This window comes from Podarcis erhardii, assembly GCF_964252035.2.
Source record: "Podarcis erhardii genome assembly, chromosome: 11".
Classification (NCBI taxonomy): Eukaryota; Metazoa; Chordata; class Lepidosauria; order Squamata; family Lacertidae; genus Podarcis; species Podarcis erhardii.
The window spans coordinates 47,137,343-47,164,784 of record NC_138501.1 but is presented as its reverse complement, the minus strand read 5'-3'; the positions used below and the strand labels follow the sequence as shown (position 1 = coordinate 47,164,784).

The 27,442-nt window shown below is 45.7% G+C and overlaps 2 protein-coding genes across 2 annotated transcripts in view; both read right to left on the bottom strand.

Annotated features, from left to right (window-relative positions):
- The window catches only part of MYO5B (myosin VB), a 296,838-nt gene extending 295,491 nt beyond the window's left edge, over nucleotides 1–1,347 (bottom strand). The window contains exon 1 of the mRNA XM_081881337.1: nucleotides 908–1,347. Coding sequence (XP_081737463.1) covers nucleotides 908–934 — 27 coding nt within the window. The 5' untranslated portion in view covers nucleotides 935–1,347. The remainder of the gene's footprint in view (nucleotides 1–907) is intronic.
- A 6,912-nt stretch (nucleotides 1,348–8,259) lies between these two features.
- Nucleotides 8,260–26,236, bottom strand: CFAP53 (cilia and flagella associated protein 53). Its single transcript, XM_081881540.1, has 8 exons — nucleotides 26,089–26,236; nucleotides 22,226–22,455; nucleotides 20,520–20,693; nucleotides 16,644–16,947; nucleotides 16,280–16,498; nucleotides 12,448–12,664; nucleotides 10,450–10,552; nucleotides 8,260–8,713 (listed from the first exon to the last, which is right to left on the bottom strand). The coding sequence occupies exons 1-8, from the start codon at nucleotides 26,167–26,169 to the stop codon at nucleotides 8,491–8,493; spliced, it is 1,551 nt and encodes a 516-aa protein (XP_081737666.1). The 5' UTR covers nucleotides 26,170–26,236; the 3' UTR covers nucleotides 8,260–8,490.
- Between the last annotated feature and the right edge of the window lie 1,206 nt (nucleotides 26,237–27,442).

Sequence of the window (27,442 nt, the reverse complement as noted above, 5' to 3'; positions counted from 1 at the left end):
GGATCTGCAAGGTCCGGGTTCAAGTACTGCCTTTCCCTATTACATCTGAGGTTCGGGGTTCTCCAATACAAAACAACAACCCTGTGAGGTTGGGCTGGATTAACAAGCAAGATCCGTCTCTGAGCTCCATCTCTCCCCATTACATTTCACACTCAAGGGCTCTCCCGCTTTATCCTCACAACAAACCCATGATGGGGCCAAAGAGGCAGCAACCAGCTGTGTCCTTTGAACCCAGGTCCAAGGCCAGTTATTACTCTACACCGGCCCCTCAGTCAAGTGACTCGTTTGGTCTTTGGCATCACACACACAGCCTCAGCCTCCTATATGGAGTCAGTGTTGGTGCAGTGGCATCCAACTAGGACCTGGGAGGTCGGGTTCAAATCCCCACAAAGTTGATGATGGTGGCTGTGGGCCAGTCACTGCCTTCTCCCAGCCTAACCTACCTCACAGGGTTGTTGTGGGGGTTGAAACGAGGAGGAGGGGCTGGGAGACCCACTTGGGACACCTTGGGAGAAAAGGGAGGGCTGTAAACGCAGTAAAAAAATACTACTACTATTATTGTTATTATTATTTAAGAGAGGGAAACGGGAACAGCTGCCTTTCCAACGCTGCAAATGCAATCAAGCCGAAGAGCGTTCGAGACGTTCACTGCAGGGTCAAAATACAGAGTACATAATGAGAAAAGAAAGGAAAAAATAAGGATTTGCTGCGGGGAGCGAACCGCAGAGCGCAAAGAAGTCAGGTGCAGAGAAGGATAACGAGACTCCGAGGAGAGAGGAAAAAGTAGCCAAAACAAACTCGGGGAGGGGGGGCAGGAAGGTCGCCTTGGCCTGGGAGCCCCCCGTGAGGGTGGCTGGCTTAGCCCCCCCACCTCACCCCCCACTCCACCCCTCCGCTGTCGCCTTACCCTGCTATACAGCTCCGACACCGACATGTCCTCGCCCTGGAAGCCTGATGGCGCAAAGCGAAGCCGGCGGCGCGTCCAAGACGCATCCACCCGCGCAGCCGCCTGCAAAAATCCCAAAGTCCGGAGCGGCGGCGAAAGTCCAGCGGGGGCTTACGGGGAGGGCTCGGGCCACATGGCGGGCCAGCTAGCCGCGGCCGGAGCGGGAACGGGGAGGGAGGCGCGACCTTTGCCCGGCCTGCCTCGGCGCGCCGCGGCCGAAGTTGGAGACGAAATGCCCGGAGAGGGAACGACGGAGGGAGGGAGGGAGGCGGAAGGTGCGCGGAGCGAGGGGAAAGAAACAGCCCTGCTGCCCGGCCAGGCGGGGCTGGGCGGCCGCTCCCTCCTCAGGTAATGGGAGGAGCAGTCGGCGGCCGGCCGGTTCCGCTTTCCCTCCCCTACCTGGCGGCGCCTCGCGTCGGAGCTGCGCGCTTGGGGAACCCTTTGCGCACCAGACCCGGCCGCCAGCGCGCACGACGGGATCGCCCTCTGCCGGCCGCCGGGCAAACTTCCCACCCCGGAATAATAATAATAATAATAATAATAATAATAATAATAATAATAATAATAATAATAATAATAATAATAATAATAATAATAATAATAATAATAATAATAATAATTTATTAGAAAAGCAATGACAAACCTAGACAGCATCTTAAAAAGTAGAGACATCACCTTGCCAACAAAGGTCCGTAAAGTGAAAGCTATGGTTTTCCCAGTAGTGATGTATGGAAGTGAGAGCTGGACTATCAAGAAGGCTGATTGCTGAAGAATTGATGCTTTTGAATTCTGGTGCTGGAGGAGACTCTTGAGAGTCCCATGGACTGCAAGAAGATCAAACCTATCCATTCTTAAGGAAACCAGCCCTGAGTGCTCACTGGAAGGACAGATCCTGAAGCTGAGGCTCCAAGACTTTGGCCACCTCATGAGAAGAGAAGACTCCCTGGAAAAGATCCTGATGTTGGGAAAGATGGAGGGCACAAGGAGAAGGGGACGACGGAGGACGAGATGGTTGGACAGTGTTCTCGAAGCTACCAGCCTGAGTCTGACCAAACTGGGGGAGGCAGTGGAAGACAGGAGTGCCTGGCGTGGTCCCCCCAGCCACTCTGGGCGGCTTCCAACAAAACACTAAAATACAATAACCTATTAAACTTTAAAAGCTTCCCTAAACAGGGCTGCCTTTAGATGTCTTCTAAAAGTTTGGTAGTTATTTTTCTCTTTGACATCTGGTGGGAGGGCGTTCCACAGGGCTGGTGCCACTACCGAGAAGGCCCTCTGCCTGGTTCCCTGTAACTTGGCTTCTCACAGTGAGGGAACCGCCAGAAGGCCCTCGGGCACTGGACCTCAGTGTCCGGGCAGAACGGACATGATCACAAACATGCACCCCCAATACACAAAAACCTGTGGGCGGAGGGGACGACTTTTATCAATATTTTAGTTTTTAATTTTCCACTCCTCCTAGCATTCCCAGTGCAGGCACCTTTTCTTCTGATGGGACTGGCAACTTCGACTGCTCTGAATTTGTTTTTGTTTTTTTATTGCAAGTGTGTTTTGGCTCGATTGAATTGGGCCGCATCTGATAAAATAACGCTGTGATGTATTGTCACTCACTGTAATGAGTAATTATACCAGACCCTCCCAGTGTCCCTATTTTCCAGGGACAAGTCCTTGTTTAGAGAAGCTGTCCCGGTTTCTGGATTTGATCCCAGAATGTCCCACTTCTCCTTGGCATGGCCAAACTTGGCCCTCCAGCTGTTTGGGGACTACAATTCCCATTATCCCTGACCACTGGTCCTGTTAGCTATCTCCCTGTCCAGAGGAGGGCAACCAAAATGTCAAAGGCCTGGAAACGATGCCTTATGAGGAACGGCTAAGGGAGCTGGGCATGTTTAGCCTGGAGAAGAGGAGGTTAAGGGGTGATATGATAGCCATGTTCAAATATATAAAAGGATGTCACATAGAGGAGGGAGAAAGGTTGTTTTCTGCTGCTCCAGAGAAGCGGACGTGGAGCAATGGTTCCAAACTACAAGAAAGAAGATTCCACCTAAACATTAGGAAGAACTTCCTGACAGTAAGAGCTGTTCGACAGTGGAATTTGCTGCCAAGGAGTGTGGTGGAGTCTCCTTCTTTGGAGGTCTTTAAGCAGAGGCTTGACAACCATATGTCAGGAGTGCTCTGATGGTGTTTCCTGCTTGGCAGGGGGTTGGACTCATGGCCCTTGTGGTCTCTTCCAACTCTATGATTCTATGATTCTACGTGATTGGCTAATTCCTGGATTCTCCTGTAGGCCAATCAGGTTGCAAATTCACTTCCACCTGGAGCTGGACTGGGTGGCTCCTGCAGACCAATCATACTGCTGCATTGTTCTAGGACCAATCAGACTGCTGCATTCTGAATCCTATTGTTCTAGGACCAATCAGACTGCTGCATTTGGATCCTATTCAACTCAGTACATAACACCATCATAGAATTGCAGAGTTGGAAGCGACCTCGAGTGTCATCTAGTCGAACCCCCTGCAATGCAGGAACATGTCAAGGATATGACAGGTTGCTTTCATCCCCCAACAAGGAGTATAATTTGCAGCTTCCTTAGAAAAGACTTTCTCAGAAAAGGCTGGTGTGTGATGTAACATGGACACCAGTGTGGCTTTAACGGTTGATGATGCAAATGAATAAATCTCTAAGAACAAAGCTGGGCTGGTTTCCTATCTCCAGGATTTGCAAAGCAGGAGGCACAAAGGTTCAGTCCATGGTCGAAAGCTGCAGATGTAAAGATAGGGGAATGCAGATCACAGCACAAAGGTGAATCATAGAATCATCAAGTTGGAAAGGGCCCCAAGGGTCATATCGTACAGCCCCCTGCAAAAGCAGGAATCTCAACACACGGTCTCCCATCCAAGCTGAAACCATACTGGACCCTGCTTAGCTTTAGCAAATATGCTAGCAGTTTTATTGCTGCACCAGTAAGAGGGTGATCTAAATGAATAAAGATCCCCACAGCATCTGTTAGTCAATTTTATAATTTATCTAGTTAGACATTCTTAGACTGCCCTTTGATGTACACCAGGCATAGGCAAACCCAGCCCTCCAGATGTTTTGGGACTACAACTCCCATCATCCCTGACCACTGGTCTTGTTAGCTAGGGATGATGGGAGTTGTAGTCCCAAAAACATCTGGAGGGATGAGTTTGCCTATGCCTGATGTACACCATGCTAATGACCTGTTGGTGACATTACAATAGAAAGCATTTTAAAAAGTGTACATATCAGAAGTAATTCATTTTTTTCACTTTGTCCCAGAATGACTGCCATTTTGACCAGGTGACCCAGCATGGCAAATAAATGCTGCCTGTCCACTTCTTCTGGAAAACATAGTCCAAATGCTACTTAAGAACTAAACCATTCCATTTTTCTCTCGCCCTGCATAGCTGACATCTATTTTAAAAACCTGCCGAGGTTTAAAATAGGTAACTGGTTTTGCATACATGGGAGATGTTTATTGAATGTAAATTCGTACTACCCATTTTCATTGATTAAATCAATATATTCCCACCCACTACACTGCTCTGCCTTCCACTAAAAAAAAAAAAAGTTAACTACACTTGGAATTGGGTGAGAAAATTAAGCCTATATTTAATGCTGAAGGCCGGACAGCAGAAAAGGTTTCCCCAAAGCACAGTGCAGTTATTTGCATGAAATATAGATTACAGCATATATGCTGTTTTAAAGGGAATTTCTAAAACTTTCAGTTAAGAGATTTTAAAATATTATAAATTTCTTGGAAGGGTTGACATGCAGGAGTTTGTCTTGAGAAATATCCAGAGAAATATTCTGATGAATTGTGACCCCTGGCTTTTTGGTTCAATCCGGGGCAAATCCTTTATCCTTATCCCAAGGTCTGATCCCATGCTTCAAAGGCAGACAGTGTTATGTAGTGGTTAGTGCAGGCATAGGAAAAATCGGCCCTCAGATGTTTTGGGACTACAACTCCCATCATCCCTAACAGGACCAGTGGTCAGGGATGATGGGAATTGTAGTCTCAAAACATCTGAAGGGCTGAGTTTGCCTATTCCTGGCTTAGAGCATCATACCAGGAAGGTCTGTATTCAAGTCTTCACTGATCCTATGAAGCTCATTGACTGGGCTTGGCCTCAGTCTCCTTTCAACCTAATCTACTTCACAGGGTTGTTGTGATAATGACATGGGAAAACTTTGTGCATGCAGCTCTGAGCTCCCTAAAGGAAAGTGCAGAATTCAAGAACGATAGTTAAATAAATAACTGTTCTTTTAGAGAAACCTGAAGTCAATGACTCTTAACTGAAGTATACAGAATGGACCATAGCTTCAGAATAAATAATAATAATGTTTTGTGTGCAGAAGGTTAAATCCCTTGAAATCTCAGGGTAGACTATGTACTGGGCAAAGTGTAAAGCAGTTATGCATGACGTGAATACTTTTTAAAAAGAAAATATCCATTGTTGTTATTGTTATTTATTAGTTGTCTTCTGTACAATCATCTCAAGGCGATGTGCAATACAAACAGCAAAAAAAGTTAAAGACACACAGGTAGAATCTACACACATATAAAAAACGCTTTGAGAATGCTTCAAAAAAAGTTTTGAAACATATATTAAATTTGCCATAGCTCACCATTGCCATCTAGTGTCACATTTGCATATTGCACTAAATGACACACTTAAATCATTTTATTTGCAGCTGTATTGGTGAGTCCACAGAAATACACAGCAGATACATTTAAAACAAAAGCCTATTCATGACAAAAACCCATTTGTCCAGTTTGGGAAGAACAAACAGATTTTCAGTAGTTTCTGGAAAATGCAGATAGAAAGGGCACATGCTGTATCTCAGCAGCAATACTATGTTACAGAACAGGGGCCACCATATTCAAAGCCCCGCTCTGAGTTACTGTAGCTTCTGAGGACTTTGGGACTTGCAGGTAGGTATCAGATTCGCTATGTGCAACATTGTGCATTTTACATGTTAGAAATACATATAAATATGCATTGCACGGCTAGCCAAATCATAACTCCCAGGTCATTCAGCGATATAAGCAATTAACCTCTCAGTTTGCAATGAGCAGGAACTGACTAATTAAGGGATAATTCATCCAAATTCGCTCTGTGTTTGTGTGCGAGAGAGGGGGAAGTGGAGGGAGAGAGAGAGCATGAGAGCAATCAGTGTGGGTTTTGGGACAAATCTTGCGACAGGCTGATATTCCACAACTGAAGATGCAGCAAAGCAGAAAGCTGCATCTGATGAATTTCTGGTTTCTGTGCAGCCAGGTGTTCTGAATTGGGGTGGGGAGGCCTGGTTCTCATAATCTGCATGGCACACACAAAATTTACAAGCACAGCGACTGCATCATAACTAGTTTCCTTCTGGCTTTACCCCTGACCCGCTGCAAGATTTTGCACGGGCTCAGTTTCTGAGCTGCTAGATCTTTCCAAACTCCACCCAGAACTATCATATTTATCTGATTTCTTCCTGGGCCTGCCAGCCCTAAGATCCATAAGCCAGTGGCGGCAGGGTGGGGGGTATAAATAAAACAGTACATATGTGCATAAATGCTGACCTTTACTTGACCACACCTAGAGTCTCCAGCTTGACTGCTAACTAAAGCCACTGTCTGGCATGTTCCAGGAATTCCCAGGCAGCCTGTTCTGCTGCCAAAGGAAGACAACAGCCTGTAATATTTATTTATGCATGTTTTATCATGACTAATATCCTCCCCTTTATATAGAAACTGTAGTCAAGGCAGCAGTTTTTTTATTCTTAACCCATTTGACAAAACAAACAGCAGATTATTTAAATAGGAGTAGTTAAAAGCACATAACTAAAAAGAGGCAGCATTTAGCTAAAAGTGTGGTGTGTGTATAAAATAAATTGAGGAAGGGCTATAGCTCTGTAGTAGAGTCTAGGTCTTAAATGGAGAAGGATCATAGGCGAGTTCCCAAAATCTCAATTCAAAGGGGTCCTACATTGCAGGTAATGGGACAGACCTCTGCCGGAGACAAGAACATGCTACCTGTTATGTTACCTTGATAAGGAACGAAATGGAAAAATGCATTTTCTCCTAACTATAAAGGCTAGATTTTTTGCTTATTAAATTGTAAATCATCTCAGTCCTGTTTGCAGGACTCCTGTGTATTGTGAAGCTGTAAAGGGATCTTGCACATACACAGAGTCGTTAAAATAGGAAATGCTTGCCAATACACTGCACTGTTGGGAAATTGATTAAACATTGCTGCCTACGGTTTTGAAGCATAAGTAACCCCTGACTCAAAACAAGCTAATCACGGATGGAACTCGCTCAGCTTTGTGCAGGAACAGGTAAGATGAACGAGGGAGAATCAACAGGATTCAGGAGGTGGGAATCTTCCAGTGTTGGGGGTGAAGATACAGCACAAAATGAGTCACTTTGCTGCTAGCTACAAATGCTGGAAGCTTTTCAGAAATACTTGGAAAGTCAGGATCAATGTGTTCAAGAGCTTGCTCAGTAATACTGTGACAACAAGCTGACTTGTAAAACAGATTTCTCATTGAATACACTGAACCCCTCGTGGTGTGTGATTCAACACCTGTCCTATAGTTGTGATCCAAAGACAAAACGAGTGATGGGGCCGAGAGGCAGCCATGTTTATTGTCCATGTTTAAAGTGGAAGGGGCAGGAGTAATATTGTCAACAAAACGAGCATGCAGCTGGTAGAAATCAAGTCTACCTTCTCACCCACAAGACTCAGTATAAGGCAGCTTCCTATGTTCCCCAATCTGTGGGGAGAACACATCTGCATATCCCTGTTTACTTGCCTACGGTTTCTTTCTCAGAGATTGCTAGAGATTTGGGGTATCTGGCCAAATCCTAACATTGTCACTTTTGTTTTGATTGCCCCTGCTTCTGCAAACATTAATGGCAGCTGGACGCACAGAAACTAAATATGCCAAGTTTTGTCCAGAACATCTCTTAAAGCCTCGTTTGCTTAGTTTCCATAGATCTAGCTGTAAGTATAGCAGGTCTCGGCTCTGCAAAGGAACGTGCTGGCATTATGTACACAGGACTGCAGGTTGCAGTGAGACAGAGGGAGTACACCAGTTCTTATAGCATACAGTGGTGGGAACGGGGAATGTCAACTGAATATACGCTGAGTTATGGACAACCTTTTCTTTTTTTAAAAAAGAGGGAATGAAAATGCTTTTTTTATTACAAATAACATGGAAAAGCACAGCATATAGGCATTCATTTTGAATTGTACAACTAGAAGTGTTTTTAAAGAAAATGTTTTGAAGTCAGTCAATTTCACCATGCAATGTTCTTTATTTAAAACATAAAACTTTCGACAGCATTTTATTTTTAAAAGGAGATTTTGCTTGACCAAGAAAAGAAGCTAGGAAACATGGTATTCTAGAGTCGTCTTCCCCTCAGTCAGTGTACACAAGTAGAAGATGCTTTAGCTGCACTTGAGAGTTTTAAACGCAGTGAATTATAAATATAGATCTATATAAAGGAAATTGGTTGGAGTCTAAGATTAAGAACTGCTGGCAAGGTACCTCCGCAAAGGATGGAGATCTGACAACTTCATGTAAGGTCTTGAGATGATGTCCGCTATCTTCTGCTGGTAAAGCTTTTCTGCTTCCAGGGACAAAGCGTATTGGCGGCGTTCTTCTTCCTTCTCAAGATCACGGGCTTGCTTGTTGTAATCCATCTGAGCATTGAGTTCCCCCTGATACACCTTTGCTTGCTGTGTGCGCCTGCAGATAACGTAATAAAGAGGGATGAGCGTAATCAGAAGCAGCAACTACTTAACACTGTTAACACACTCCCTTCCAGGGCATGGTCTGAAGGCACACAGCCTTTCTGCAGGCCATTCTCCCATACCCTGTTCTGTGCAGGACAGGAAGGGGATCACTCCACATTCTCTTTTCCAGCAAACCTTTGAATAAAAGTGCATCTTTGAATAAATGTGCACCTCTGAATAAATAATGCATCCTTTGATGGATGCATTATTGTCCTCCATGTGACACACCTTGCTTTTCTATCCTTTTCATTGCCTATGCACTCCCTGCTCTCCCCCTCCCCCTATTGTTATTGTACTCTAATATATAAAGGACCCCTGGACAGTTAAGTCCAGTCAAAGGCGACTATGGGGTTGCAGCGCTCATCTTGCTTTCAGGCCGAGGGAGCAGGCGTTTGTCCGCAGGCAGCTTTCCGGGTCATGTGGTCAGCATGACTAAACCACCTCTGGTGCAACGGGACACCGTGACGGAAACCAGAGCGCATGGAAATGCCATATACCTTCCCGCCGCAGTGGTACCTATTTATCTACTTGCACTGGTGTGCTTTCGAACTGCTAGGCTGGCAAGAGCTGGGACAGAGCAATGGGAACTCACTCCATCACAGGGATTCAAACCACCGACCTTCTGATCAGCAAGCCCAATAGGCTCAGTGGTTTAGACCACAGTGCCGCCTGCATCCCTACTCTAATATATAGGATTGAATTAACCTAAGTCATACTCAGAGTAGACCCACTGAAAAAATCAGCGGGCGTGACTAACCTAAATCAACGGATTTAAATAGGTTTACTCCAATTATGACTTGGCTGTATTCAACACGCAGTACAGTGGTGCCCCGCAAGACGAATGCCTCGCAAGACGAAAAACCCACTAGACGAAAGGGTTTTCCGTTTTTTGAGGCGCTTCGCAAGACAAATTTCCCTATGGGCTTGCTTCGCAAGACGAAAATGTCTTGCGAGTCTTGCGATTTTTTCCCCTTTCCCCCCCTTTTTCTAAGCCGCTAAGCCACTAATAGCCGCATAGCCGCTAATAGCCGCTAATAGCGCTAATCCGCTAAGCCGGTAATAGGGTTGCTTCGCAAGACGAAAAAACCGCTAGACGAAGAGACTCGCGGAATGGATTCTTTTCATCTTGCGAGGCACCACTGTATTGTGGTGTGGCATTTGGGGGGAAATGCTCAATAAAAAGGTTAATTTTTGAGGTGCATAGGTTTGTGCTGTGTATGGCTGTTATCCCTATTAGAAAATTTGTTAGGATTCTAGGCACGAGCTGAAAATCATCCTTTATTATCTGACTTTGTTATTAAAATCTGTCCCACTTTGGAATGTGGAAGGAGTGTTCGCCACATGTTCTTTTCTTATTGATGTCCCTGCAAGAAAAAGGGCTTAATTCCCAGTTTTATGGATGGAAAACAGAGGAAAGATAGAGAGACTCTCTAAGAACACTTGAACTCAGGACTTTCTGCACCAAGTTGCAGCACTCTCTCCCCTTTTAACCACTGCTACTTAGGAGCTTCAATGCCTCAATGTCTCTGGAAAAGATATATGAAAATGTGTTCAATTTGCCTTGCCTGTATAGGTTACAGAACTGAGGCTTTCCTTGCAAATAATTTGGGTGCAACTGGCATAGTTTGCTGGGTTTTTACTACAAAGGTATAATCAGCCCTACTGATAGGATCAAGAGTGATTACGTACCTTGCATATTTCTCCTCTTCTAGACGGTTGAATTCTAGAATGGCTGCATTTAACAATTCCCTGTCCCGAATCAGTGCTTCTTGTTCTTGGGCATTTCTCTGCACTGGAAGGCAAAAAATGGAACAGGTAATTGGCCGATGCTGCTGCTTTTTTGTTAATGAATTATTACAATCCGTTTAGTCTTTTGGTCGCCTAACACAGGGCAGTATCTGTGCAACAAAGCCGGAAAAATAGTTAAAAACAACCATCAACATCAAAACAATCAAATCAATACATAAAACATCAGCTTTCACAGGGTTGAGTGGGAGGGGGTCCTTATCCGTAACCCAGGGCATCACTAACATTGCCTTAGCTGTTAGTTATCTGTTCATGCCAGGCAGGCCTTACTTAGGAGACCATTCCACAGGCAGAGAGCCACAACCGAAAAAGCCCTGTTCCTTATTCGCACCTTTCAAGTCTCTCTCAGAGGAGGCACGTGGGGGCACTTGCAATGGGCAGTTATATTCTTGTCTGGAGTGGGGATTAATCAGGTATTGTGGTCCTGCAATGTATAAGCCCTGTGGGATATGACATCTTTTCGCAGGGCCTGCAAGACGGAGCTGTTCCACCAGGCCTTTGGTCAGGGTTCAGTCTGATTCTTTTCTTTTTGTATAAGAACAAGTATTAAAGAGGCCTCCTAGCCCGCTTACAGGTCCTTTATAAGGCCAGTGGTAACATTTGGCCCTGGAGAATATTAACCACTCTCAATTTTACCCATGGACTGCCATCTGTCCAGACTTTAATTTGCTCTGAATTTTAAGATGTATTTTAATTAATTGACTGCCTGTTTTAATGTTCCTATATTCTTTGTATACTGTGTTAGTTTTATGATGTCAGCCGCCCTGAGCCCGGCTCCGGCCGGGGAGGGCGGGGTACAAATAAAAATGTATTATTATTATTAGTTCAAACCAGCATCTTAAATTGGATCTGGAAGAGTATAGGCAGCCAGTTTAAACTTTCTTAAATGGATGAGTGGGTGGAGGGGAGGGGGTTACTGGTTTGAAGGAGGCAGGTCTTGTTTTTATTCTGTATTTTGTGCTTTTATATTGTATTTTTATGTTGTGAACTGCCCTGATATCTACGGATGAAGGGCAGAATACAAATTCAACAAATAAATGAAATAAAAATAAATAAATGACAAAAGCCTTTCCTAATTAGTTCCATCCCTGTTCCTGCTGCTGTATTATATAATGGGTTTTATTACATATGTTTACTACTCTGGTAACCTCCCAGCAGGGCTACTGCAATGCAATATATGTGGGGCTGCCTTGAAAACAGTCAAAAAGCTACAGCTATTGCAGAATAGCAAAGTGGGATCATGCAACACTGATCCGTAAAACACTGGACTGGCTGGCTGTGAACTACTGGGCACAAATCAAGGTGCTGGCATTCTGGGCATGCATATTACCTTTATGAGGATATAGGTATGAGCTGGGCTGATTCAGGGTTGGGAGGGGGAAATCCTTAATAAAATATGGGGCGGGGGCAGGCAATCCTATTTATGGGCTCGACTGTGCGCATTAAGATGGCACTGTACAAGTGCAGAACGCAGTAGGCATGCAATTCAATGCCTTGAGAACCTCGGCTTTTGTAAAATACAGTGTAAAATACAGGCTTCAAAGCACACAAACAATGAGCATCTGGCGTCATCTTTGGCCAGGGCGCAGGAAAAGCGGGCGAGGCTTTTGCTTTTGCCAAGGGTGGGGTTCCAGTTCTTTGCACAGGTCCTTGTTCCTGATTCATAGAAGCAGAATTCATGATGTGCAGATGCATTAATTTGCATTATTTATGCAGTCTGCAGAATTCAGGTGCACAATTCTGAGCTCGAGTCCTAAAGCTCAGCCTGCACAGAGCCCTGCTTAGTGTTCCTGCTCTACTGGCACAGGTCTCCTGTTCCAGACCCTGCAAGATAAAAGGTAAATCAGGCTCACAGATAACGTGTCCCTGACATCCCCTTACGTTTCTCCTCCAGTTGAAGTCTCCTCGTGTCCATGACTTCTGTGAGCAAGCGGCCCCTGGCCTCCTTCATGGCCCTCTCCTTCGCGGCTCTCTTTGCCCACATCCGGGCTGTCTCTTCCGCCCGCAGCTTGTCCAGCTCTTTTTCCTGGCGCTGCTCGTCCTCCCTCTGCTGAGCCAGGTAGGCCTTAAACATCTGCTGCTCTTTCAAGAGCTCTTTCTACAAAAAAGAGACGAGGAGAAAGTTGCAGAAAACAATAAATAAAAAGGGAGTCATGGCAATTTTGCAGCTTTATACGATGGTACCTCGGGTTACAAAGCTTCAGGTTACATATGCTTTGGGTTAAAGACTCCGATAACCCAGAAATAGTATCTCAGGTTAAGAACTTTGCTTCAGGATAAGAACAGAAATTGTGCTCCAGTGGAGCGGCATCAGCAGGAGGCCCCATTAGCTAAAGTGTTGCTTCAGGTTAAGAACAGTTTCAGGTTAAGAATGGACCTCCGGAACGAATTAAGTACTTAACCCGAGGTACCACTGTTCACCATTGATAATATGGCCATTGAGAACAAGCTTCAAAACCTAAGTTCTCATCATCTCCTTAATGGTAAAGGTACTACTGACCATTAGGTCCAGTCGCGGACAACTCTGGGGTTGTGTGCTCATTTCGCTTTATAGGCCAAGGGAGCAGGCGTTTGTCCGCAGACAGCTTCCAGGTCATGTGGCCAGCATGACTAAGCCGCTGCTGGAGAACCAGAACGCTGTTTACCTTCTCGCTGGCGCGGTATCTATTTATCTACTTGTACTTTGACGTGCTTTCGAACTGCTAGGTTGACAGGAGCTGGGACTGAGCAACAGGAGCTCACCCCGTTGCGGGGATTCGAACTGCCAACCTTCTGATTGGCAAGCCCTAGGCTCTGTGGTTTAACCCACAGTACCACCCACGTCTCCTTAGCCTTCCCCAAATGAAAATGAGAAACATAAAAAGCTGTCTTGAGGCAAGTTGGACCATTGGTCCTTTTACCTCAGTATTGTCTACACTGACTGGCAGCAGCTCTCCAGAATTTCAGACAGGCAGTTTTTCCTAGCCCTACCTGGAGATTGAAATAAATCTTTTGCTTGCTCGCTTAATACCAGATCTCAGTGTGACCTAATGAAACTGACTGGCAGTAAATTCAGGATAGAAAGTAAGAGGGGGGAAGAGTTTTAAATATTGTTCTCAGATTCGAGAATTCATGCAGGTTGAAAATCAATATGATAACTCAGCACTGAGAACCTATGGGCTAGATTCAAACTTTGCCAACCATTGGGGGTTGCGGGGGCACATTCCAATGGTGAGCAGAGACAAAAAGTAAATAAATATGCACACTTTCTTTTCCATGCAATTGCTATTTGCACATACCTGTTCCTTTTTTCTCCATTTCCCCAAGTCTTATTCCTGTGTAACATGCAGTTAATTTCTCTTTCCTCTGATTTTTGACCCTTGAGAATCAGATGTATATTCTCAGGACCCACCTTATCTTTGTAATTGTAGGTTGCTTTAAACTGTTTTTAATATCGCATAATGTTGTATTTTACAGTTAATGTTGTGTCTTAATTGCTCTAACTCGCCCTGGGACCTTAAGCCTGAAGGGTGGGTAATAAATTGTGGTGGTAATAATGCTTGTCTCCTTTTTAAATGGAAATGCATTCACTGGTTTTCTGAAGATGATGTATTTGAAATAAATTGTTTCAAACAGATTATAGCCTCTTCTTTGGTCACCACCTCTTGTTTGTGAGTGGTGCAAATTAAGAACCACATTTTCAGCTCCTATATCTGTTCAGCATCCATTGTCCCCCTGTCTACAGAGCAGGAATAGGGGTTTCCTTTCCCAGTCTTTGCACCAAGATCTGAGATAAGAGTAAAAGGCAGCCTTTCTCCCCCGCTCCCATCCCAGCACTCGCTGAGTAGGAATGTTGCCTTTTAATCTATAAGCACCAGCAGAGGACTTCTTGCTGTGGTGCTTAGTGCTAAGGCTGGAGACATAGGATCTCTCTGCCTGCTCTTTTAAGGGCTGACCTCCGATCGCCACACAAGGACATTGGAGGACTGGCAGGGGTCACTGAGAGGTTGGGCAGGTTGGACTGGGCAGGCCAGATTAGGCCCATGGGCTGGAGGTTCCTCTCCACTGTGATAAATCCTCAAACAAGGCTCAATCCTTTTTTTATCATGAGCCCAGGGCTTCCTTGGAAGTCTGTTGTGGGCTCCCAAGGGAAAAGGTTGGTGTCAGGAAACTACCATCGGAACAGGGAAGGGAAGCTGAGGGGGAGTTGGGTTACAGGGAATCTCCGACAATCTTGCGAAGCACTTCCTCTTCCTGTGGTGGGGAAAGCCCCACCTCCAGCGGGGAAGAGGGGAAGGGACCAGAGGATGCTGCTGGGAGTCTCAGCACCGCTCCTGGTCAAGCCGGCCAGGAGGGAAGCCCGCCTCTTCCGTCGCCCACCCTGCGCAGAGGTGTAAAATGCAAAGAAGGAAGGAAAAGGCTGGGGGTGATCAAGCTATTACCTTATTTTTCGCTCTATAACACGCACCTGACCATAACACGCACATCGTTTTTAGAGGAGGAAAACAAGGGAAAAAACATTCTGAATGAAACAGTGGATGTATCATTTTTGTGCTTCATGCTGTGGCCACAGACATGTGATCTGATGGTGAATTTGGGGTGACCCAATGCAAAAATCCTGAGAATCCCTGTGGATCCATGCTTTGTAACCACGTTTTTTGCATCCTTGCAGCCCCAGGCAACAGTGGGTGCGTGATTTTTGGGGGGCAGGCTGTAGCCATGGACATGCTATGTGCTCTGATGGTGAATTTGGGCTGACCCAATGCAAAGATCCTGAGGATCCATGTGGATCCATGTTTTGTAACCACGTTTTTGCACCATTGCAGCCCCAGGCAACAGTGGGTGCGTGATTTTTGGGGGGCAGGCTGTAGCCATGGACATGCTATGTGATCTGATGGTGAATTTGGGGTGACCCAATGCAAAGATCCTGAGGATCCATGTGGATCCATGCTTTTTAACCACATTTTAAGTGGGGAGGGAAGGAAAAACACAGAACGGACAAGGAGCACGAGAGGGGTGTGCAGAGAAGCAGCTGGCTAAGAATGCAGGAGAGGGGTATAATGGGAGGGAGGAAAGGAAGGCAAAAGTTTTCCCTCACCTTCCCACCCAAGCCAGCCAGCTCTCTCTCTCTCTCTCTCTCTCTCCCTCCTGCATGTTTTCAGCAGCATGGAGCACAGAGACGACACTCTGCTTTCCCCTCTGCTTGCCTGGAGGGGAGGAGCTTTCCCTGCTCTTTGTTCCGTTTGAGCAAACACAGCAAGGAAACAGAGGTGGGTGGGCAGTAAGACCCTGAGGCAGAATGCAGGAAAGCAGCCGCTTCCTCTTTTCAGGTTTCCCTTCTCCGAGACGCGCAATTTGATTTTTGCCTGATTTTTTTTCCTCCCCTCGTGCCATTTGGCTCCAGGGACCACACATTCGCTCAATAACACACACAGACATTTCCCCTTCCTTTTTAGGAGAAAAAATCTGCGTGTTATAGAAGGAAAAATACGGTATGTTGGGGGAGGACCCAGAAACAGCCACTCCCGGATTCTGCTAGCGACTGAGGCAGGCATGAACTTGTGGTACTGCACTGTAAATAGTTTTGCACCCAAATAAAACCTGTAAAAGACAGGTGGGAGTCCTGACTGGTTACTCATGAGCAACCACCATTGTCATCTGACAGTCAGCAAGAAGCCAGAAACGTGGAATCTGCTGCCTTTAGCTCAAAACCTGAATTAAATACTAGCCTTACTTTCCTTCTCTTTTGGCTCTCTGTATCCTCCTGGGATTCTTTCATGATGTGATCCAGGATCTTCATATCTAAAGCCAGCTCCTCTTGCTGCTCTTCGTGGAGACGCCTCCTCTTCTCCTCCATGGAATCCAGCAGCATGTCTCTGCACTCCCTCAGCTTCTGCTGCCGCTCGATCTCGGCTCGCTCATTCTCTAGTTTCATCAGCTGACGTTCTTCTTCCTACAAGTAGCAGCAAGAGAGACAGTTAACTCGCACCTCCTGCTTTAATGATGCCCAACAAAATCGCAACGCTACGAAGATGTAGCAATGGCTGCCGTCTTGGACCCAGCAGATTCATCTTACGCTCTTAAACCAGCTACGTTACCATCAGCTTCGCCTCTTCTTCCTTCAGCCGCCTCGCCTCCTCCCGCTGAGCGTCCGCCATAGTTTGCTGAGCTTCAAGGAGGTTTTTCTGGCTGTCAGTCCACCTTGTTCTCTTCCGTTCGTCCTCCGCTGCTCGCTTCTCCTTGGCCAGCCTGTCCTCTTCCCAAAGAGCCGCAAAGGCCGCCTCCTCCCTTGCTCGTTGCTTCTTGAGTTCCTCCTTCAGGGCCAGCTGGGCCAGCCGGTCCTCACATATCTCCATCAGATGCTTCTTGCTCCACAGTGTCCGTGCGTCTTCACAAGTTGCTCTGAGCAGGAGAGGAAAGGAGGAAAGGAAACATGTTTCTGAAGAGACATATGGACACAGTACTATGCCGTCAGGAACACAGAAAGCTGCCTTATACAGAGTCAGGCCACAGGCTCACCCGGTTCAGTACTGGTTACACTAACAGGCAACGGCTCTGCAGGGTTTCAAAGCAAAATTTCTGACCAATCCTGACTGGGAGATGCTGGGGATTGGACCTGGGACTTTCTGCATGCAAAGCAAGAGGCTCCACCTCTGAGTTGCAGCCCTTTTCAATAATGCTGATTCACATTACAGCTAAAAAATGCATGTCTAGGGACAAAACAAAGGCAAAAATGCTAGCTCTGTTGGTTCATAGCTGTGCGGTAAATGGAAGGCTACATAGCTCCAAGGCTTAGCTAGCGATATTTAGGGATGCCTGATGAATTAGAGTTCTGCAGATTCCAATATGAACTGACCTGATCCACAAAAACCAGCCCAATGTAATTATCCTCTGGATTTGACACTTCTCCAAATTCTGCAAATACAGTTCTAGGTCCAAAGAAATTGCCAAAATGCAATTTTGCAGTTTTATGACACGTATTTGAATACTTATTTTATGATCAAATGTGTTTTCGAATATAAAAAATAACAGCGGTGGGACCCCTCTTAAAATGTGGGCCTTGGCAGTTGCCCAATAATGCCAACCCCTGATGCTGCCCATGCCCCTCCATTTTCTAGGTAATGATGTCCAAGAGATTTATCTGTTAAGCAACTTCAGCTCTTGACCTGTCAGACTGTGCCAACTTAGCAGAGAGGCACACTCAGGGAGGGGTGCCACCGAAAGCATTTTGCCCAAGGGCTCCAAACCCTGGCACTTGTACCGGAAAAAAGAATTCCCTCACTGACTTTTCTGCACCCAGAAACGGGTTCTTCTCCATATCGTTGCAAACTAATCATCATATCACATAATGCAGCTGGAGCAGATCTTTGTCAACACTGTGACAAATCTTCCTGCTTTCTGGGGAGAGTGGGGCAGGGGAGTGCTATTAAGTGCCTGCAGCCCATCCAAGTGTAATTTGAAGGTGCAGCCGTTTCGCTGCCTCTGCAAATAACAGTTCACTGCTGATCGGCTGGATACGCTAAAAAAGGGCATAATAAAGCAACATAAAGGTGACATGCTTATTGGCATTGAGAATGGATATATTGCACAAAAAGGAATGCCTTCTGCAAACGAAGGGCACAATCTATCAGAAGTTCTCTCTTTCAAAGGAGCAATAGCAGCACAGGAGCACTACTGAGCCATAGCTGTCAACCTTCCCTTTTTTTGCGAGAAATTCCCTTATTCCAGCGCCGTTTCCCGCTGCTTCCTGCTGCTATCCTGGATTGTTAGCTATCCCATAGACTGTCCCCGGGACAGGTGAGGCTGCTGATCCCTTATTTTCTAGGCTGCTGATGCCTTATTTTCAAATCTGAAAGTTGACAGCTATGTATTGAGCAAGTGTCATGTTGGCAACTGGGGGAGCAGCTGGTAAATAGGCTGGTTTGGGGAACAGAAGAGCAAAAGGATCTGAGACTTTGGCATGCATAGTTAGTGCATGCAACCACTTGATGGTTGTTAAGTGTTTGCCACATCTGGAGAGCCAGAGTCCATGACTCCTGATTTAGAGAGAGAAACAAGATCTATGGATAGTGGATCACTGGTTTAAACGGTCAAAGAGAACATCTGGAAGAGATCAGGGAGGAGCAGGGCAATGGGGTGGCAGTGATCAAGCTTCTGCTACATGAAAAGGGATCCATCCAGACTCTAGATCAAAATTCCCTTAAGAGAAAGGAGAGCACTACTTGCTTATCCAGAGCCACAGCTTCTAAACCACATGAATGTAACAGACATTTCAAAAAGTAGGAGTTAAATCAAAGTGTTAGCCAAGGCAGTAATTCATAATATAAAATAGCTCCATAACTGTTTGATCCGACCAAAATATGTCACCCAAAGCAGCTTTTACAGCCACCCATACACATCTGCTCTCACAGATGGTTGTTCAACTATTTCACTTTGCTGTCCTAAGCTTCTCTACTGTCAAGAGCTGTGAAATTTTAATGTTGCTTACGGAAGTCAGATGCCAAATTGGTGCCCCTTACCAGCATTTATCCATTTTTACGGGAGCAAGGCAGAATCACGTGTGACTACGCTCTCTCCTTTACAAGAAGTGACAAACGTTATGATAGAACAGAGGGAATGATATGCCTATATGGTCACTTTAGAGCCATCCAAAACATCTTTAATATACATATGTAAATAAATAATAAATGCCTCCAAAGCTCAAATGGCGAGGCAATAAACTACAATTTCTATACAAGTCTCAGCAGGGGAGAGAGGGGGAAAAGACTGTTGTAAAAAGAAGAGAAGATACAAAAACATTTCCACGTGATATATTTAAGAGACCCGTAAAACAATATTTCTCTCTTGCCACCCAAACAAACCATGTTCAGAGCTACAAAAAGTATGACTGGCAGCCTCTCATCATTAGGGATGCACAAAGCTGTCAGTTTTGATTTCTCTCAGTTTCTCATTTTTCCAGTCTTAAGTTCAGTTTACGCCATTACATCAGTTTGCAAGCTTTTTTAAAAGAAAAAGTCATGAAAATCTGGCCACACCTTTGTCTGCATTTCTCATAATAGACAGACTTTTACAAGTGATATCCCCTAATATAATGTATTTTTGTACATTTTCTTCACTAATACACACATTTTTGTTCACACTTCACCCCAGCACATGTTTTTGTACACATTCTTGTACCAGAGAACTACCCAGAAAAAATTCTTGAAGCATGAATTTCAAAGGATAGCCTGTATAAATGTTCAGGAAGTGCAGGTTTGGTATTCAAAACAGTTCATTGGTTTAGGACCAAACAGTGGACTCAGCGCTATTCTGAACACAAAAGCACGGCTCCAGGCTTCAACTAGTTTTGCTGGAAGATTAATCCAATGGTCCTCAACTGTTGGGTTATGACTTCTCATTCCGCCACACTTAACACTCTAAATCAGGGTTTGCCACCATGGTGCTCATACAGTGGTGCTCCTGAGGTTCTCCCTGGAGTCCCCAAAGCAACGGAGCAACCCTACCCATCGCTCCTTGTGGCCATGACATCATAAGAGTAGTTACCTTTTTCTCCTTTAAAAAGTACATGGATCTGAAGGAGGAAGATGAAAGGGAGATGCTCTTCCTTGCTTTATCTCATGCATTAAATTTATACGTCAGCCTTCATCCAAGGATCACCAGGGCTGTTTACTTCCCCTTTCAGTTCCATGTGCTTTTCAAGGATCAAACTGATTTTACTGGCTCTAGCTTTTACCAGATCCCTTGAAAAGGCAGTGTATGTGTATGAATGCACACACACTCTTGTTTTCAGCAGGGATGATATTGCCCAGATAAGAGGGGGAGGAAAGTGGCCAGAGGTCATAGTGCCTACAGCGCTCACTGAAAAGTCCAAATGGGCCCGCATATCTAAAAGAAAACAAATTCATGGACCGAGAAGTTGTCTGCCCCCTTCCCATTCCTCCTTCTTGGGCTGCCCCTCTTTATGACCAGCTTACCTGAACTGTTGATCCCTTTTTTCCGCCACAAGCTTCCTCCGAGCTTCTTCCCTCTTATCTCTCAGCAATTTTGCTTTTGCTCTCATGTTCACTCGCCTGTCTTCCATAGTCTCTCCCAGCGATTCTATTGCAGCTAGGTAACACTTTTCCTCGGCTTCCAGGAGATCCCGAAGCCTGGGAAGGGAGTATTAAAAATGAAATCAATGTCAACGTGGTTTTTTACAGAACATGGAAGAAAGAACACTCTGAATCAGAGGGAAAGAGCGTCCCCATCTCTAGAATTCTATTTCGTATCTATACGAAGGCATTTGAGGCAGTCATTAGGAGTTTGGGGGCAAGCTGCCATACTCCTCAACCTGGAGAAGCCTTGCCACAGTAATTCAAGCATTTGTTATTTCAAGACTGGGTTACTGCAACGTGCTCTGTGTGGGGCTTCCCTAGCTGAAGTTAGTGCACAATTCTGCAGCTCCATTGCTGACAGGAGTGAGGCCTTGTAAGTGTATAAATTTAATGAGATAAATAAATAGTACTAAAGGTCTCATCTGTCTACCATGTGGAAGAGAATTCCTTATCGTGTACTCTGCAGACCAGGGTCTTGGTCCTTCCATTTAAAAAACAGGAGCAAAGTTGTGATGTCAAACCAAGTAAGGCTTGCTTGATTAGCTGAATTCTAGGGGTGGCCAAAATCTGAATTTAGTGTCTGGAGTGGTGAAGGCGGGCAGGATCTATTCTTTAAGTATCCATCAGGGAGCACAAAGTTCATTTTGCTCATTTCCATTAAATCCACCCTCAATACCCACCTCTTCAGCGAAAACGGTGTAACCACTTATTTTTTTTCTTGGCAGAGCTTACAGAAACATGCATTAGTCTTTCCCACTTTGACCTCACAACAACTCTGTGAAGTAGGTAAGGCTGAGACAAAGCAACTGATCTAAGATCAGAAAAGCACCCTTCATGGCTGAGTCAGTATTTGCGCTTGGGCCCCTCTGATCTCAGATCATGCCCACCCTACACATTTAAAGCACACAGTTTTCCCCAAAGAATCATGGGAACTGTAGCTTGTTAAGGGTGCTGGGAATTATAGTTCTGTGAGAGGTAAACTACTGTTCTGAGGATTCTTTCGGGGAAGTTATGTGTTTTAAATGGGTACTGAATGTGCTTTAAATGTATGCCCCATTCTCCATAGAAACAAAGCGTAAGTACACATAGGAACACAGGTATCCAACTTATACCAGGCCAGACTACACCAGGGGCAGCAGCTCTCATGTTCCTGACCCTTTCGGATGCTGGGGATGAACCTGAGACCTTCTGCATGCAGAGCAGGTGTCCTACCAATGAACAAAGGCCTCTCACTATTGTGAGACTGTACACTTCTTGTGAGCAAGAGACCTGTTTTACTTGCTGTGGCTTTCTGTAAGGCACATCAACTTAAACAGTAATAAAATGAAACCTTTCATGTTTATTTTGTGTCCTCACCCCCCCCCCCCGAAGGACCAGTTTCGTAGCATTAAAGCAGCAGTGAGAACCATTTTTTCAGCCTGAGGGCAGAATTCCCATATGGGCAGCCTTCCAGGGCCCACATGCAGAAGAACCAAGAGGCAAAAGTGAGCAGGAAATGAATGCAAATTTATCCTTTGTATGCCCTTCTCTAATTAAAGGCAGAAACCCAAGACTGAATCACCAGCTTGCTCGACTGGCTTGCTTACCTTTCTTTCCTCTCCTCTTGTCCTGCCAGGTATGCCTGCATTTCAACATCAACCCTCTTCTGCACGATCCGGTGGAACTGTTTTCGCTCATTCCGATCCTCCCTTTCAATGATCTGGCGGCCAAGGAGATGGGACTTTGCGTACATCGCGGCCGCATGGCGCAGTTTCTCTTGTTCCCTCCAGAGGAGGATTTGCTTCATGGCATCATTCGGTTTGGGAAACTTAGCCCTCTGTAAGAGGAAATATGCCTTTAGTAACAGGAATTGGATTTAGATTTTACATCAAGCATCAGGGGGACAAAGGGAAGCGGAGCACACTTCCTCTGTACGAAGTGGACGCTGCTTTAAAGAAATTACATATAAAAACATTATTTCATCCAGTGATCTCAGGGTTGCCAGGAACTTCAGCCACCAAATGCCTAGGTGAACAGGAATGCCTTCAAAGTCCTCCTGAAAGTTAATAAAGATGGGGAAGGATGCACCTCACACAAATAAAATGACGACACTGATTAGGAGCACTATGTCTATCCCTGGGCTGACTCAAGGGAAGAAGTGTACAAGGGACTGCAGCCCAGCTCTGAATGTGAGAAAGTGGTCTGAACCAAGAAGCCGATGTCAGAAAAGAGAAGCTGCTTCTCGGTCCAGTATACCTGAAGGAGCGTCTCCACCTCCATCATTCTGCCCGGACACTGAGGTCCAGTGCCGAGGGCCTTCTGGCGGTTCCCTCGCTGCGAGAAGCCAAGTTACAGGGAACCAGGCAGAGGGCCTTCTCGGAGGTGGCACCCGCCCTGTGGAACGCCCTCCCGCCAGATGTCAAAGAGAAAAACAACTACCAGACTTTTAGAAGACATCTGAAGGCAGCCCTGTTTAGGGAAGCTTTTAATGTTTAATAGGTTATTGTATTTTAGTGTTTTGTTGGAAGCCGCCCAGAGTGGCTGGGGAAACCCAGCCAGATGGGCGGGGTATAAATAAATTATTATTATTATTATCCTATTATAATTAAAATTAAAATTTTAAAAAACACCCCAAAGCAGCAAACTCTCAAGGCCACCTTAACCACAATATACTGTATTTTTCCCTCTATAACACGCAGATTTTTTCTCCTAAAAAGTAAGGGGAAATGTCTATGCGTGTTATTGAGCGAATGTGTGGTCCCTGGAGCCGACTGGCCCGAGTGCATCACACATTTTCTTCGAGGGTTGTCTTCGTTGCGGTCAGCAGAAGCCAGGGAAGTGCTTGCTAGGAGGTTTGGCCACTCTGCAGCCCGACTATGTGTTTGCTAGTGTGTGTGCTTTATGAGTGTGTGGTTGCCTGTGTGTTTGTTCGCTAGCGTGGGTGCTTGGAGGGAGTGAGAGAGTGACTGACTGCTGCATCTTCTCCTGCAATTTGCCTTTTAAAAAACTGGAAGCAGCGGGGCAGTAAAAACCACCTCCGAAAGCCCCATTTTCCCCTTCTAAGGCTGCAGCTCAGCTTTGGGAGCCCTGAACCCCTGCCTTGTTCTTGAGGAATCTTTGAGGTTTTCCCTTTAGCTTTAACCCAGCCTCCTTATTTTACCAGTTTATCTTCATTCTCAGTGTGGTAAACTGATTGCAGGCAGCCACACGTGCGTTCGAGCCTCCCGAGAGAGAAAGCTGTTGCTTTCCTGCATTCTGCCTCAGGGTCTTACCGCCCACTCTCTTCTGTTTCGTTACTGTGTTTGCTCAAACGGAACAAAGAGCAGAGAAAACCCCTCCCCTCCAGGCAAGCAGAGGGGAAAGCAGAGCGTCCTTCCTTCTAATTCCTCTCTGTGCTCAGGTGCTGGTGCTGCTGAGAACATGCAGGTGTGGGGGGGGGGAGAGGGGGAGAGAGAGAGAGAGAGAGAGCGCGCGCGCGCTGGCTGGCTGGCTTGGGGAACTTTTGCCTTCCTTTCCTCCCTCCGGTAAAACCCCTCTCCTGCATTCTTAGCCTGCTGCTTCTCCGCACACCCCTCTCAGTGCTCCTTGTCCCTTCTATGTTTTTCCTTCCCTCCCCACTTAAAATGTGGTTACAAAGCACGGATCCACATGGATCCTCAGGATCTTTGCATTGGGTCACCCCAAATTCACCATCAGATCACATAGCAATGATCTGATGCAAAAACAGGGCTGCAATGGTGCAAAAACGTGGTTACAAAGCATGGATCCACATGGATCCTCAGGATCTTTGCATTGGGTCACCCCAAATTCAATATCAGATCACATAACATATCCATGGCTACAGCCTGCACCAAAAAAATCACGCACCCACTGTTGCCTGGGGCTGCAATGGTGCAAAAACGTGGTTACAAAGCACAGATCCACATGGATTCTCAGGATTTTTGCATTGGGCTACCCCAAACTCACCGTCAAATCACATGTCTGTGGCCACAGCATGAAGCTCAAAAATGATACATCCACTGTTTCATTCAGAATTTTTTTTCTTGTTTTCCTCCTCTAAAAACTATGTGCGTGTTATGGTCAGGTGCGTGTTATCGAGCGAAAAATACGGTACACAGACAAAGAAAAGCCAAATAAACTTATGTATTTGTTTATCATGTCACCCTTCATCTGAGGATCACAGGGCAGTTTATGCATAATTTTTAAACACCACTTTGGAACTCCCTGCCTATTGATATCAAGCAGGAGCCTCCACTGCATTCCTTTTGGCGCCTGCTGAAGACCGTTCTTATTCAGATGAGCCTACTCAGGTGTTTAGGAACACTGATATGAGCTTTAATTTGCTCTAGTCTAACTATATTCTTTGCTTTCAGCTTCCTGCATGTTTTGAATTCACGGCTGTAAAAGGAAAAAATAGGTGACAATCTCATTGCTTGTGTGTGTGTGTGTGTGTGTGTGTGTGTACCAGTGTTTCCCAACCTTTGGTCTCTAGCTGTTTTTGGACTACACTTCCCATCATCCCTGACCACTGGTCTTGCTCGCTAAGTATGATGGGAGTTGTAGTCCAAAAACAGCTAGAGACCCAAGGTTGGGAAACACTGGTGTATACACAGAGAGAGAGAGAGAGAGAGACAGAGAGAGAGAGACAGAGAGAGTGGTACCTCTGGTTGCAAATGGGATCCGTTCCGGAGGCCTGTTCGCAACATGAAAAGCCTGCAACCTGAAGTGGGATTGAGTGTAGGTATGTTTGAACATTTTTGAGGACTGTATGAAATGCATATTTGTATGCTTGTATATTCACAATATGTGTGTATTAATGTTGAATTATTTTAATAATAAAAACTTTTCAAAAAAATAAATAAAACGAAGTGTCATATCTGCGCAGGTCTGCGGCACGATTTGGCGCTTGTGCGCATGCGCGGAGCGCGATTTGGCGCTTCTACGCATGCGTGAGCGGCGAAACCCTGAAGTAACCCTTTCCAGTACTTCCAGGTCGCCGCGAGATGCAACCTGAAAAAACGTAACATGAAGTAAACGTAACATGATGTATGACTGTACACACACACACATATATACACACACACACACACATTCTCTCTCTCCCTATATATAAATATTTGGTAAACCACTTTGATGAAGGGTGTTCAGCCCCACCCCACTTCCCACCCAGCCCTTTACAATCAAACGGTGCGTAAATCTCATGAAACAAATGATAAATGGAATGAATAAAACAACAACAACAAACAATGCATAAACTAATATCTGTTAGCCTAAAGCAAGCCGCATCTCGCACAGCGGGGCTTACACCCGATAGCGAAGCCTTGCGCTGACGGGCCTCATTGAGGACTAGCTCCTTGTGCCCTTAGACAAACAGTGTTTATTTTGGGGGGTTTGATAGAACCCTCCCTATATAAGGAAACCAGTCCCCTCCGCGCCCCCCAATTCCCCCCTCAACGCTCAAAGGACTTACTATGGCGTAGGAAAACGGCTTGGGTCCCCGCACCTCCCTCACCACTCGGCTATAGGGATTCGCCATCCTGCCGCCCTCCATGCCTGAGGCGAGGTAAGGCCGCGGCGGACGTTGCCGTGGCAACCGGACGCGAGAACGCGCGGCGTCTACGTCATCACGCCGGCGCCGCTCCAGCCGAGATTTCGGCGCGCAGGTTCCGACTCGGGGCGGCGGCTGCTGCTGCGCATGCGCGCTAAGCGAAGCCGGGCTCCTTGGAATGAATGGATGGCGGATGAATGGAAGGGAAGGGAAGGAACCGGGCTGTTTTGCAGCCTAGGCAAGGCTAACTTATTTGCACACACAGCACAAACAATTGCGAGCTTCTGTTTGTAAAAGGATGTCTTCTGTAGAAAAGAAAGAAAGAAAAGCAATTGCAATGAAAAAAAAAATTGGGATGGGGACCATTCCAGTCTATGAATTACTTTGGAAATGGTAAAGTTACAGATAGGTAGCCGTGTTGGTCTGCCATAGTCAAAACAAAATAAAAAAATTCCTTCCAGTAGCACCTTTCGTGCATGCACACGAAAGCTCATACCAAGAACTAACTTAGTTGGTCTTTAAGGTGCTACTGGAAGGAATTTTTTTATTTTGTTTTGACTTTGGAAATGGTAAAATCCTTCAACATATGAAATAAGAATGTCAACAGACATTTATGGCATACAGTTTAACAAAAGCTAATCTGTATAAAGCTGCGCCCCTCCGGCCCTGAGTGGGAGGTAGCTTATGTGTCAATCACCTTGAACCCAGCAAGCAGGAATATGGTAGTTCTGATTTCTTTTAGAAGCATCACGACTGTGGAAAGTCTTCCGTCCCCCCAAAATGTTTCCTCTTAAAATTTCTGCTCCAAAAGCAAAACAGGCCACTTTTCCAGGGGGGAGGGGGACGGGCCTGTGTCCTAATAAAAAGTTTAACCAGAAAATGAAATAAATAAACAATTGCCTTCCTAAAAGGGGGTCCTTGCCTCAGAAGGAGGACCCGGACCTCGGAAGGAGGGCGGCGTACCAGTCGGGAATAGACAGAGACCACACCAGGATTTGAGAAAAAGCAAAGTCTGATCTTTATTGAAAGAACAGAGAAAAAAACAAACTGTTGCAACAGGGTCCCCGCTCACCTAATAAAACGGAGTGAGACCCCGAACAAAAGAGCTGCCTTGACTCTTATACCTTTTGGTTTCCATACAGATCAATAACAGCGGAGGGGGTGGGAAGCGACATGAATGGCATGAAGAGAGGATTAACATAAAGTAAGTAGAATGTTCGTATAGTTAAAGCTATGGTTTCCCCAGTAGTGATGTATGGAAGTGAGAGCTGGACCA

Coding starts and splice junctions, on each gene's coding strand:
- CFAP53 (XM_081881540.1), bottom strand. CDS start 26,169: ATGGAGGGCGGCAGGATGGCGAATCCCTATAGCCGAGTGGTGAGGGAG. Junction 16,948..20,519: donor AAAAGGGATCAACAGTTCAG/GTAAGCTGGTCA, acceptor TCTCCTGCTCAG/AGCAACTTGTGAAGACGCAC. Junction 16,499..16,643: donor AAGAAGAGGCGAAGCTGATG/GTAACGTAGCTG, acceptor TGCTACTTGTAG/GAAGAAGAACGTCAGCTGAT.